Genomic DNA, 15,404 nt, shown 5'->3' with positions numbered 1-15,404 from the left:
CATTAAGATAAGGCTAAAATTGTGACCTCTATTTTGTTCACAAGGTTTTTCTAATAATTGACCTAGTGACCTAGTTATTGACTGCGTATGACCCAATATCGAACTTGACCCAGATTTTATAGAGATGATCATTCTGACCAAGTTGCATTAAGATTAGCCTAAAATTGTGACCTCTATTGTGTTCACAAGGTTTTTGTACTAATTGACCTAGTGACCTAGTTATTGACCGTGAATGACCCAATATCAAACTTGACCTACATTTTATAGCGCTGATCATTCTGACCAAGTTGCATTGAGATTAGGCTAAAATTGTGACCTCTATTGTGTTCACAAGGTTTTTCTACTAATTGACCTAGTGACCTAGTTATTGACCGCGGATGACCCAATATCGAACTTGACCTAAATTTTATAGAGATGATCATTCTGACCAAGTTGCATTGAGATTAGGCTAAAATTGTGACCTCTAATGTGTTCACAAGGTTTTTCTACTAATTGACCTAGTGACCTAGTTATTGACCGCGGATGACCCAATATCGAACTTGACCTAAATTTTATAGAGATGATCATTCTGACCAAGTTGCATTGAGATTAGGCTAAAATTGTGACCTCTAATGTGTTCACAAGGTATTTCTACTAATTGACCTACTGACCTAGTTTTTGACCCCAGATGACCCAATATCGAACTTGACCTAGATTTTATAGAGATGATTATTCTGACCAACTTGCATTGAGATTAGGTTAAAATTGTGACCTCTATTGTGTTCACAAGGTTTTTGTACTAATTGACCTAGTGACCTAGTTGTTGACCGCGGATGACCCAATATCGAACTTGACCTACATTTTATAGAGATGATCATTCTGACCAAGTTGCATTGAGATTAGGCTAAAATTGTGACCTCCATTGTGTTCACAAGGTTTTTCTACTAATTGACCTAGTGACCTAGTTTTTGACCTGGGTTGACCCAATATGGAACTTGACCTAGCTTATGTTAAGATGATTATTCTGACCAAGTTTCATTAAGATAAGGCTAAAATTGTGACCTCTATTTTGTTCACAAGGTTTTTCTAATAATTGACCCAGTGACCTAGTTATTGACTGCGTATGACCCAATATCGAACTTGACCTAGATTTTATAGAGATGATCATTCTGACCAAGTTGCATTAAGATTAGCCTAAAATTGTGACCTCTATTGTGTTCACAAGGTTTTTCTACTAATTGACCTAGTGACCTAGTTATTGACCGCGGATGACCCAATATCGAACTTGACCTAGATTTTATAGAGATGATCATTCTGACCAAGTTGCATTGAGATTAGGCTAAAATTGTGACCTCTATTGTGTTCACAAGGTTTTTGTACTAATTGACCTAGTGACCTAGTTATTGACCGTGAATGACCCAATATCAAACTTGACCTACATTTTACAGCGATGATCATTCTGACCAATTTGCATTGAGATTAGGCTAAAATTGTGACCTCTATTGTGTTCACAAGGTTTTTCTACTAATTGACCTAGTGACCTAGTCATTGACCGCGGATGACCCAATATCGAACTTGACCTAGATTTTATAGAGATGATCATTCTGACCAAGTTGCATTGAGATTAGGCTAAAATTGTGACCTCTAATGTGTTCACAAGGTATTTCTACTTATTGACCTACTGACCTAGTTTTTGACCCCAGATGACCCAATATCGCACTTGACCTAGATTTCATAGAGATGATCAGTCTGACCAAGTTTCATAAAGATTAGGTCAAAATTGTGACCTCTGTTGTGTTCACAAGGTTTTTCTAATAATTGACCTAGTGACCTAGTTATTGACTGCGGATGACCCAATATCGAACTTGACCTAGATTTTATAGAGATGATTATTCTGACCAAGTTGCATTGAGATTAGGCTAAAATTGTGACCTCTATTGTGTTCACAAGGTTTTTGTACTAATTGACCTAGTGACCTAGTTGTTGACCGCGGATGACCCAATATCGAACTTGACCTACATTTTATAGAGATGATCATTTTGACCAAGTTGCATTGAGATTAGGCTAAAATTGTGACCTCTATTGTGTTCACAAGGTTTTTCTACTAATTGACCTAGTGACCTAGTTATTGACCGCGGATGACCCAATATCGAACTTGACCTAGATTTTATAGAGATGATCATTCTGACCAAGTTGCATTGAGATTAGGCTAAAATTGTGACCTCTAATGTGTTCACAAGGTATTTCTACTAATTGACCTACTGACCTAGTTTTTGACCCCAGATGACCCAATATCGCACTTGACCTAGATTTCATAGAGATGATCAGTCTGACCAAGTTTCATAAAGATTAGGTCAAAATTGTGACCTCTGTTGTGTTCACAAGGTTTTTCTAATAATTGACCTAGTGACCTAGTTATTGACTGCGGATGACCCAATATCGAACTTGACCTAGATTTTATAGAGATGATTATTCTGACCAAGTTGCATTGAGATTAGGCTAAAATTGTGACCTCTATTGTGTTCACAAGGTTTTTGTACTAATTGACCTAGTGACCTAGTTGTTGACCGCGGATGACCCAATATCGAACTTGACCTACATTTTATAGAGATGATCATTCTGACCAAGTTGCATTGAGATTAGGCTAAAATTGTGACCTCTATTGTGTTCACAAGGTTTTTCTACTAATTGACCTAGTGACCTAATTATTGACCGCGGATGACCCAATATCGAACTTGGCCTAGATTTTATAGAGATGACCATTCTGACCAAGTTGCATTGAGATTAGGCTAAAATTGTGACCTCTATTGTGTTCACAAGGTTTTTCTACTAATTGACCTAGTGACCTAGTTTTTGACCCCAGATGACCCAATATCGAACTTGACCTAGATTTTATAGAGATGATCAGTCTGACCAAGTTTCATAAAGATTAGGTCAAAATTGTGACCTCTATTGTGTTCACAAGCAATTGTGAACGGACGGACAGACGGACGGACGGACGGACGGACGGACGGACGGACGGACGGACGGACGGACGGACGAAGAGTGATCACAAAAGCTCACCTTGTCACTACGTGACAGGTGAGCTAAAAATGCTCCATATTTTACATTACAAAAAAATATTTGGACCGGACAAAAACTAGGAGACCAGCTGACATATGGACTGGCAAAGGTGACGATGCACACGATTCCTATAAAGCTCCCACTTTCCTTTGTAAAGCCTCTCCGGGGTGTAAATGTATATATATATATATATATATATATGTATAGAACCTACCTGAATTCACTTATAATGAGTATGCTAGGTGATATATAGAGATAATTGTATACACATCATAAATTGGCAAGCATACAAAAATTATTGCAAAAAACATTAAATTTTGTCTGTATTCTGCCTAGTGCATTAAAGTCTTTTACATTCTGCTGATGTCAGGTAAAATCAAGTATCATTGTGTGATGTTCAAATGATGTCATTAAAAAAAAGAGTGCATTATTAAAATGTAATTTATTGCATTATTAAATAGTAATTTATTGCATTATTAAAATGTTATTTACTGCAATATTAATTTGTATTTTTTTGCATTATTAAACTGTCATATATTACATAATAACATGTGATTTAAACCCAAATAATGTATGTAATAAAAGGGTAATTAAAACCATGGTTTAAACCTGGGAGGGTGTATTCACTCTTGCGGAATATTGCAGATTTTGATCCAAATTTGCAAAAATTCTACTGCAGTCAAACACAACCTTATGGTATTTAATAATTTAAGTGGTCATGCAAAAGGAAAACGTATGAATTTCTTTTTTAGTCAACAAGTTTAATAAATTTTATTTTGAATTAACACGAATGTGATATTCTATTTATATCATAAATATGAAATTGAATATTATCATCGCTAGTTACATAAAAGGTTGCTTTACAGATAACACATTTTCAATATCCTTCATTTATGATGTCAATTAAAAAGTTATTACAAAAGTTACATATAAAAAATTAGAGTCATTTATGGTATAAATGAGTCAAGCTAAGGTTAAAAGAACATTTCAACATTTTAAATGGTTTTCATAGATAAAACACAGTGAGTATTTCTGCGAAACAAGAGAACCACAAGCGGATGATGAGGCCCATCTGTTTTTCTGTCGATCGAGCGGCATAAGTCAATAGGTAAAAAAGCCTGTTACACATACAGATATTTTCACAGTTTACACCATATCATTTACTCGGTTTTACATGAATATCTAGGACAGTTTGAGAGTAATGGCCAAAATTTTATATCTCGATGAAATTCAAATGACAACACCAAGGCTATAAAAAGTAGTGAAAAAAGAAAAACATTAAAATTGCAACAACAGCTATCATGTAACTGATGGTTAACCCTCACCCCACACCATGCTGCCTTGATGTTATTTATTGTTACTCCTTTTCTTTTACGAAGAACAGATAGGCTTATATTTGCCATTAACCTGATATTTCTTGTGTACACCATGATATACATGCACCCAATCATACATACCAGTGCTGCAATCTGCATCCACCTTGGCAATGGGATACTCCGGCATACTTTCCCGAAACAACTCAAATATGGCAGCCGCGTTGTCCTTCCCATACGCTGCCAAGACATGAAGCGGATTCTGACCCCTGCAGCAGAAATATCTGACATTCAATACATTTACAAATACATTCATATGACCTTCAGTAAACAATGGCCTTCTATCTAATCTATCTATACAAAGGTCCCTCAAGGTTTTGGGACCAGTCAGTCACGTCCCGAGAGGTTGAGTCATGTGTTCATTGACATGGTTGAAAAATCAATTCACACCCAGTGGGGAATTTGACTTTCGGACCTCTATTTATTGATCTTTATCTACTTGCCTTGATTCCTATTATCAGATCTCCAATCTGAGTATCATGCTGTGCAGTTTTAGAATTGTTATTATAGAAATGGACCCTATATGGGCTGGAGCCAATAAAATGAATACACAGGAAATTGGCCCCTTCTGTGACACCAGTGCAATTAGCAGGAGATGCACAGCAGGGGATTATCATGCCAAACATTCCTTAAACTAGGCCTTTAAGTTCGAAGGGTTGCTGTGACCTTGAAGGTAGGGACACAGGACTTGTTCCCAACACATCCTCATGCCATTGTGGTCACTTCTGCCAAATAACTTAAAATCTGACCATCAATGAGAAACACATGGACTGGAAATGAAATGGGAAGGGCCGACAGATGTAAGAGACGACGAGCACGATTCCTATATAGCCCTGCTACACGAAGTGTTTAATAAGATAACCAAGCATGATAACAATCTGAAGAAGTTATGATTATCCATCATTAGCCTCAATGAATTAATTAATAGATGCAACTATGATACAAAGGGATCGCTACTCATACCATGTGACAGTTTTCAAAATAAAAAATAATTATTTTGAGTTATATTAGAATCTTTTTGAGCATTGAAAGTGGAAAGGTTCTAAATGCCATTGAATATAAAAGCAGGTAGAACCTTAACACCTTCACCCTCAACATGCCCTTGAATGTTCAGTTCCTTTTTTCCGCCTGTATATCTACATTTCCATACTTTGCGTTGACGGCCTCAGCGTTGATACTGGACTCGGTCAGCAACACTCGCACACTGTTCAGGTTCCCACTCTTCACAGCGAGGTGCAGGGCTGGAATTGTTCCGAAAGAAAAACACACATAAAATCCCAAGAGCAAAGTCTAAGGCTCATTTGTTGTTATTTTTAGTCAAAAAGGGGGCATTACTCAACAATGATTAAATCCCCAGGTATTGGCCTTATTCACATGTGTGCATCATCATCTTTTGCAATCATATGTACCAAGATCAAGTGAACATCTTTTATGGCTATGAGATATGGCCAAAGTTTATGCATTATGACGATTCCAATGACACCTACATGTAGGCTATGCCAATCCCTCAACTATTTGTATAATTAAATAACAAGCAAGCTAAAAGCCATACATATGTACATTTTATGGACATAAATGTTACCAATTTTCAATTCAAACAAACTAAAATTAACGCTGATAAGAACAACTGCCCCAATAAGCTAGAGGAAGGTACGTGGCTGGTATTCACTAACATTTCAAGTCTCAATATGAAACACCCGTAATTGAGACTCTGGCTCAGAAAATAGATATCATAAATGTTTCGAAACATCTTTAATATAAATATTATTGACACAAGACGTGGGCCTTATTGTAGAACAGGTACTAACAGATAAAAAACTTTTTAGAATAGCAATAATCCAAAACATTATTGAAACATGAACATTTGAAGACTTCTATGAAAAATGTTCATGTTTCAATTTCAATTTTAATTGTCAACAATGGTGTCAGACATCTTTGGGAATATTTTCTAAAGTAATTAAAGTCAGCTTTTTCATTGTATGGCAGACGATTGATGGTAACGTATACAGTTCATGACCTTATTTACTTATATATTCTCTAATTTGATGGATTGCGATTCAGCATATTTGATTAATGTTGATGGCATATTCAGTCAGTTTGGCCGAAATCAAACGAAAAGATCAGTAGTCGTTGTAAATGAAATAAAACGTACACATGCTGAAACAAAGACCAAAACCCTTTCACCCAATGAGTTATAGCTAAGATTCGACTCTTGCCCAACAACACCAAGGTAACAGCTAAGATTCGACTCTTGCCCAACAACACCAAGGTAACAGCTAAGATTCGACTCTTGCCCAACAACACCAAGGTAACAGCTAAGATTCGACTCTTGCCCAACAACACCAAGGTAACAGCTAAGATTCGACTCTTGCCCAACAACACCAAGGTAACAGCTAAGATTCGACTCTTGCCCAACAACACCAAGGCTATGATACTTCTTAGACTTTTCAATGAAAATCAGATGAGCGAACACATGTTCCATCACCATGAGCTACTCACCATTGTCATGGTTTTCATCGAGTGCATCAAAGTCCACCCCATTCTCTAGTAGGATTGTACAGATGACACTGTGATCTTTGCTGGAAGCAATGTGCAGAGATGTCTGCTTCTGATTTGTAAGGGCATTTACCTCCGCACCTGCTAGAAGCTGCAAGGTAAGGATGAAAGTGGATTAATGTTACACAACAAACAAATTAATTACATAATTTGTCATAGTATAAATTGAGCTTGATTCTGATCAATTATAAGCTTTTAGAAATCTCGCTCTTGATGTATTTGATAGTACCATTCCTTAAATCGTTTTTTTTTTTCAATCCAAAACTGTGTGTGCCCTCGGATAGGATAGGTTCAAATCCTCGATCTCTTGTGTGAAGAGAGTTGGACACCAAAACCCCAAGATCACGATTTAGTTTAAAGTTTATTTTACTATTGATTGCAAAACAAGTTATTACCGGTATAACATTATATTAATCACTCTCATTGGCTAGATGGCGAGAGTGTGGTCTTCTATTGTGGGGGAAGCGGGAGCACTCAGGGAAAACCCACTTGTCTGGTGACCACAAACCAAACTCACATGCAGAAATCAAACCCGGGTTGCCTACGTGAGAAGTGAGTATAACTCACATGCGCCCAGGCGGAAATCGAACCCAGGTCGCCTACGTGAGAAGTGAGGATGTTAACCACTGTGCTAACCAGACAACTTACAATTTTCAACTATAAACTTCTAATGTGATCTTAAAGGAAAATTCAACTATGTAAATTACTTTCTCTTATACAATGCAATTTAACTTCTTGTCAAAAATTAAAGATGCACTCTTACTCACAAATAAGCAGAACATTGATAAAATTGTTTTTATTTACTGGAAAGGAGGAATAAATATTGAAAACAATGGTTCTTGTGAAGGAAACTGTGTTTAATTTTGAAAGAAAGGTGCAGAAAACATGGTATTTCTACCTTATGAGATGGATCTCTTTAAATCGTTTTCAGCTATTACATACACGGTTACGATGTAAACATCAGTAATTAATAGTTTTCTGCCGAGTTCTTACTTAACTGAACTCAAAGCCACACAATGTTAAGTAGAAGCAATATTATAACTTTATTCTCAAAGGTTGTTATTGTCAACATGAAACGAGCAAACCAAAATAACACATCCTCACGTGGCTTGAAGCACCTCTCATAAATTAGCAGACAGAGAGTTGCTAATTCATAATTCCAAATATTTAGTTTCTTGAACTTGTATAAACTGTATACCAAATCCAAACAATGTTTGAACAACATCAGTTATGGAGGTAATAGATGGAGGTGCGGTGCCAAACCTTGCACAGTTTTATGTTGGATTTAGAGCGGAAATATGGTTCACCAAAGAACTTTCTGGATTCCAAGAAGAGTCATTCACATTGCTCTGGTTTTCACAAAAGACAATTAAATGAAAAATAATTATCATTTACCATATTGTATGATCACTTGTTCTATTTTGAAACAAATTGTGTTATTGTCATGGAAGCCAAATCTTGATTAAATTTCCAAAATAATCACTTTAAATTCAATAAGTGATCTTAAGACAATCTTTAACTAATATTCTTGACGGGAAATAAAATAAGTGATCTTAAGACAATCTTTAACTTATATTCTTGACGGGAAATAAGAGAAATAATGGATTTATTTGTCATAATTATATTTTTTATATTTTGTTCTACATTCTATTAAAAAAGAACCAGATTTTTGTGGACGGACAGACAGAAGGATGGACAGACAGACGGATGGTAAACCTTAAGTCCCCTCCCGTGAAACCGGAAGGGGACTAATAATCAGGTCAATTCTCATTCTAAATAATACAATGAAAACTATAGGGAAAGGCCCAGTAGTGGATTATTAAAAAATAAACCCTGTTTAAAAGGCATGAGGCAAGGGCCTGAACAGCACTGAACGAGAGACACATACGTAAAGACACCATATACACAAATACAAGCACTACAAACAGTCTCAGAGGAATGGATTTGGCTCAACCATTAAATGATGAGATTACCAGCTTGCAACTATCAGTCAAAAAAGGGTCCACTGGAACAGGAGTCAACTCATTTACCACATAACAACATAGTATGTTGCTTTTTTTATATGTTCAGTTTTTTTTGAAAGCACATTTTCTCATAGATGATTTTTTATATCATGAGTATGTTTTAGATATTGGGGTCTATGCCCAATTTCACGAAAATACTTAAATCAAGTTTCAATCTTACTCCCAATTCATTTTACAACATAAAAGCATGGTTAAGTATGATTCCAATCTTGTTTGTTTTTACTCTTTTTAAAAGCATATTTTCTAAAGAATGTCTTGAATATCTCTTTACTTTTACAAAAAAGTGACTTGGTTGAAAAAATACTCAAGTTAGGTATCGTATGTGTTCAGTTTCACAGCAACATTCATACTAAGTTTCATGACCTTGACCTTGACTTTGACCCCCCTCAAAAGCAATCATAAACAAGCTCTACACATAAACTAACTAGAGATTGCTTTTTTGAAAAAGCGCATGTCTCCCCCATTGTGTGGTCGTAGGTGAGAAATAATCAATGATGGACATGAAATTGATCAACCTCCCTACCAAGTTTGGTGAACCTAGGTCAAACCATTCTCAAGATATTGAGCGGAAATGTTTTTTACATTGGGGGTCGCCGCGACCTTGACCTTTGACCTAGTGACCACAAAACCAATAGGGATCTTCTACACCTCATGACCAACCTCCCTACCAAGTTTGGTGAACCTAGGTCAAACCGTTCTCAAGATTTTGAGCAGAAATGTTTTTTATATTGGGGGTCGCCGCGACCTTGACCTTTGACCTAGTGACCCCAAAAACAATAGGGATCCTCTACACCTCACGACCAACCTCCCTACCAAGTTTGGTGATCCTAGGTCAAACCATTTTCAAGATATTGAGCGGAAATGTTTTTTACATTGGGGGTCGCCGCGACCTTGACCTTTGACCTAGTGACCCCAAAAACAATAGGGATCTTCTACACCTCATGACCAACCTCCCTACCAAGTTTGGTGAACCTAGGTCAAACCGTTCTCAAGATTTTGAGCAGAAATGTTTTTTATATTGGGGGTCGCCGCGACCTTGACCTTTGACCTAGTGACCCCAAAAACAATAGGGATCCTCTACACCTCACGACCAACCTCCCTACCAAGTTTGGTGATCCTAGGTCAAACCATTCTCAAGATATTGAGCGGAAATGTTTTTTACATTGGGGGTCGCCGCGACCTTGACCTTTGACCTAGTGACCCCAAAAACAATAGGGATCTTCTACACCTCATGACCAACCTCCCTACCAAGTTTGGTGAACCTAGGTCAAACCGTTCTCAAGATTTTGAGCAGAAATGTTTTTTATATTGGGGGTCGCCGCGACCTTGACCTTTGACCTAGTGACCCCAAAAACAATAGGGATCCTCTACACCTCACGACCAACCTCCCTACCAAGTTTGGTGATCCTAGGTCATGCGGTTTTCCAGTTATCGATCGGAAACGAAGTGTGACGTACGGACGGACTGACGGACTACCGGACTGACGGACAGGGCAAAAACAATATGTCTCCCCCAGAGAGGGGGAGACATAATTACACACCAAGTTTATTCACTAGCCATCAATTTCTAACTAAAATTGAAGGGCGGAAACCATCATTCTATTTTTAGTAAGTGACCTTGACCTTGACCGGAACCCCCTCAAAAGCACTCCCAAGCTAGCTCTTGACATAACCTATATATTCATAAAGTTTTATCACTTTGGATCAATCAGAACAACTTATGTCCATAAAGAAAGGCCCCATAATGCGTGTTTGTGTGTGTGTGTGGGTGGGGGGGGAGTGTTTGGGGCCCACACTCTTGCACAACATCCACCAACGAGCGTGACTTAATATAAGTTATCATTACTTCCTTTACTTTCTTCACAAACGTTGTAAAATATATTATGTTTAAACTAATATATCAAACAGAAGAAATCACGCTGTAACAGCTACAAACCAGATTTCGAACAATTATCTCAGATCCAACATCAACGGCCATATGTAGCGGGGCGAGATGTTTAGAGTCCTGCACTCGTGAAGTAACGTTCGCATGTACACTAATGAGAAATAACACGCTCTCTATGTCCTTGTTCAATATTGCTATATGAAGGAAGTTCCTGCCTCGGTTATCAACCTGAAAAGAAAATGAGCATTTCTTTCTTTAAACTTATTAAGTTTTGTCAAACAAATTATAACAACTTATTTCTTATCATGCTCATTTAACCACATCCCTGTATGTACTGTAGATGTATATTTAAATAACAACACCGAGGGCTTATAATACTTTAATGCTACCTAAATAAAGTATTACATATAAAATGCATGCAGGCATTATGAAGGCATAATTATACGGATGCATATGGTATATGACAATGAATGCAAACTTCAAAGTCATGTATGCGTAATAAAACATATAGTATACTAGTACGACGACGATACAGTATGGTTCCCATCCGATACATATATATATATATATATATATATATATATATATATATATATATATATATATATATATATATATATATATATATATATGCTTACGAGTGGGAGCTGTGTACGCTCCCATCTTAAACAATATTTTTCAAAACATTACCGTGACAAGGCTGTCTCTTATGACATTGTGCTGTTATAAGTGCTGTTATTCCGGGATGACCCTCATCAATTAAATTGCTCTTTCAAACCACACTTCACAAAAGAGGGTTTGATTATTAAATTTAAAAGACTCATTATTCCAGATAATTGTGTTTCTATATCAGAGTAAATATGTTTCCATGAATTTATCATGTCAAATAAAAATTTGCAATCTTTTGTAATTCTCCTTATCAAATTATTGAGTAAGTGGCATTCCATAATTAATTTCCCACCAGTATTTAAAGGACATTTCTATAAAATTATTTCCAAGGGGGTGTTTTTTATTTGTTTTTTATCATATACACACCAAGCTTTTAATGAGTAAGAGAGACACTCCATATCTCTTACCTTTACTCCACCTTTTACCAAGGATTCAAATAATGGATCTCTCTAATTTTTAAGCTTTTTATCCCATATAAAGTTAAATATTTCCTTTTTTACTTCTTGTATTATTTTGGTAGATGGGTTTGGTAAAACAGAAAAGGGGGGTATCAGTTTTAGTAGTGCAATTTTTTTTATATCAGTAACTGTGTGATAAAATGGATTCATGATGTAACATGAGTCCTTTTCATCTGTGGGAAAACTCAGAGAAGCTTAGTGAATCTCCCTTATTCAGCTTGGATACCATCAACCAAACTCACCTTTCCCTATGCCGGGAATATAACCTAGGATCCCTGGGTGAGAATCAAGATCCCTTACTAGTGAGGTTATCACAAGTTGTTTTTCTCATCAATGAGATGTTCTATTTCCCAAACCTTTTTTGTGGCCCTAGGCTACCTGTTCGGTATAGACTATGCTGCCTTGTTATTTCCGGGATGTCATGGTTTTTATAAAGAACTAAATACAAGATAGGATGGTAGCGTGTCCGCCTCCCCACTGTTAGGTCCTAGGTTTTATCCCTTGTTGTGTAACATTCTTGTGGCCTCTAATATGGACACTCAGTACTGGTGAGTTTGACCAGAGTGCTTATAATAAACTGATCCCTTTCCTACAAAATCGAGATAAAATAAGTAGGTATAAACTAGCTAAATACTACTTATAAAGAAAAAATGTTATTGTTGAAATACCTGATCAGCAGCCCTTGGCTCCCTCTTGTTGTACCTGGTCATGATGGTAGCCAAGACAACCAGGTCCCTGTGTTGTGCCCACAGTCAGATTAATGCCAATTTAATACTATTAATAAACATGGCACATATGCGCTATTTGAGGTACCTGTTCTGCAGCCCTAGGTTCCCTATTCAGTATAGACTGTGCTGCCTTGTTGTTCCTAGTTGTCATGGCAGCAGCGAAGGGGGTGAGCCCATTCTTGTCGCGCACTGTCAGGTCAAGCCCCGGGTGAGATAGAAGAAGGGAAATAATCACGGCATGTTGGTTCTCGATTGCTATATGAACTGGTGTCTTTGCATCTATGTCCTGAAATTTCAGTTTTCCATTTGTGAGAATTGTGCCATTTTAAAAAAGAAAAGGACAAAAGTCATTTTTGGACTAAAATGAGTTATTTACATATTTTTGTAGTTTTTAAATACAAGTCAATTTTAAATCACCCTTGAGGCTTCCCAATTTGAGTAAAATATCCATAGAACTGATCACAACTTATGATTTGGCAAATTTTGTACAAAGTCAAATACAACTATTACAAATCTATCGATGGCCTCACTTAAAAATGCCAAAGCTGCATTTTTTCTGTTTCAAAATTTGTAGATCACTAAAATCATAAAGGCGAGCCACATCTAACTGCAAAATGCCAAGTAAATAGTTCAATGAAAAAATGGTGTTGCATCAAAATATTGGGCAATGATTGTACATCTCACATAAAAGCAAAAATTGTAACTTCAGCATTTTTAAAAAAAAAATGTATGATCAAATTACCAAGATTAAATACTAATAAACGTTGCTACTGAAAACATGGGATTTTGTAGCTTCGACATTTTGGAGGGAGGCCATCGATATGCTAAATACACAAAAAAAATGTATCTTTTGAAATCCATGGGTAAATGTTCAGTATCAGAAAAAAGGTTTAAACAAACATCTGAAGATAATTCTATGAAATATATATGAGATTAAATGATGTGCATGGTAAATAAGAAAAATAAAGAATAAGCTACAAATATTAACAAAGGGTAAGAGTTGTTGAAGGGAAGAATATTGTGCTAAGACAGGCGCTACAGGTATTTTGACAGTGTGTTAAACAATGCTCGGGAGAATATGAAATAAGTTACCCTCTTGATATGATAAAACATAGAACAATCATACAATTTACAATGTGATGGATATTACATAACATCAAACAAAGAAACAATGCAGCGATAAAAACATTTTCCAATCCCCCGATAGAAGACTCTTTCAGAACATATTCTATGGAAAAGGAGCACTGTGGAGCGCTGGTTGAGTTTATGCTAACACTTGACTGTTGATTTTTGGTCAAAAATGGGGCATAACTCAATAATTATTAAAGCCAGATTTATTGGCCTTGCTAAAAACTCATGTATTGTCTGTCGCAACATTTGTACCAAGTTTTATGTCAATATCCTGAACAATTATTTAGAGGAACTTGAGCGCATGACCTCAGAGTTTTCCTTTTCACCAAATTATTATCCTAAAACGACCTTCACAATGTAGTTTCACTTGCTTTTAGTTTTACTTTCAGATTTTAACAATATGGAATTTTCACTCTGCATAAAAACGATTTATTTTACAATTAAGCCATAGACATCAAGTGGAAAAGTTGCTCAGAATTGATTGAATATTAAGAAGATAATGTTTTTTTGTGGAATCTTATATACAGCTAGAGAGAAAGGATATTTAAGATGGATTGTTTTTAAACGTAAAACAGACGGTTAGCCATTTTGATATTGTCGTTGTAGGTCAATCACGAGGTCCTCTCGTATCTTTGTAGAAAGTCACCCTAGAAAGTTTCATAAAATTTGGCCAGCTGGTTTCAGAGAAGATATCTTTCAAGCAATTGTTGAAAGACATACGATAGGACAGACAGACTGACCAATTGAACAACAAGGAAGTGTGCATGATTTGTCAGCTTTCACATACAGGATTGTAAACAAATGATGTCATTAGAAATATCTTGAGGAAGGAAAGATATTAGTATAGAGATAAAAGTGCAAAATTATATCTTTTTGGGAGATATCTTATGGGCAATTTTTTGTTTGAAATTAATAAATGTTAGCAGACTAGTATATGGTCAATTTGAGCAAAATGATTGAGATGGACATACATGCTGGACAAACATGCTGGCCAACTTTATTCATACATCCACCTGAACAACCAGCTCTATTCCCCAGACACACACCTGGTTTAGGGAAGTTGACCCTTCCACATGACTAGTAATGTGAGGCCCAACCAGCTGGCACAGCTATAGACATACCTGTGTGTTAACCTCTGCCCCGGCCTCCATTAGGGCCTGAACAACAAGCTCCATTCCCCAGGCACATGCCTGGTGTAGGGGGGTAGACCCATCCCTAGAATAAAATGGGATTAAGAATTATGGTTTGTTATATCATAGATCATAGAAATTATTAATTCATACATCTACAAGCCAGTTATTATGACTTCATACCAATGAATATTGGAAAATTAAATGGCAATTGCAGAGGAAAAACAAAGTTTAGTGCAAAAATAATATTCTGCTAGTTCTTAAGGGACTTGTGATGGCCATTTTTGCCACAAATAATAGTTTTATTCTGGAAATGATCAAAACTGATAAAAAGGCATTGAGGTCATTAACCCAGAGTTGTTTTTACAAAAAAAAGGAATATTTTACCAGTAAATATTATTTTCATACT

At 36.4% G+C, this 15,404-nt stretch overlaps 1 protein-coding gene across 2 annotated transcripts in view; it reads right to left on the bottom strand.

Moving 5' to 3' along the window:
• LOC128232918 (rabankyrin-5-like) overlaps window positions 1-15,404 on the bottom strand; it is a 60,629-nt gene that overhangs the window by 7,941 nt on the left and 37,284 nt on the right. For both annotated transcript variants that reach the window (XM_052946720.1, XM_052946721.1), the window contains exons 17-22: window positions 14,987-15,080; window positions 12,820-13,020; window positions 10,931-11,107; window positions 6,915-7,062; window positions 5,566-5,656; window positions 4,500-4,624 (exon numbers count right to left, since the gene is read on the bottom strand). In XM_052946720.1, coding sequence (XP_052802680.1) covers window positions 4,500-4,624; window positions 5,566-5,656; window positions 6,915-7,062; window positions 10,931-11,107; window positions 12,820-13,020; window positions 14,987-15,080 — 836 coding nt within the window. The remainder of the gene's footprint in view (window positions 1-4,499; window positions 4,625-5,565; window positions 5,657-6,914; window positions 7,063-10,930; window positions 11,108-12,819; window positions 13,021-14,986; window positions 15,081-15,404) is intronic.

Source organism: Mya arenaria, chromosome 4 (assembly GCF_026914265.1).
Source record: "Mya arenaria isolate MELC-2E11 chromosome 4, ASM2691426v1".
In the NCBI taxonomy this organism is placed as follows: domain Eukaryota; kingdom Metazoa; phylum Mollusca; class Bivalvia; order Myida; family Myidae; genus Mya; species Mya arenaria.
This window is presented reverse-complemented; position numbering and strand designations above follow the sequence as displayed.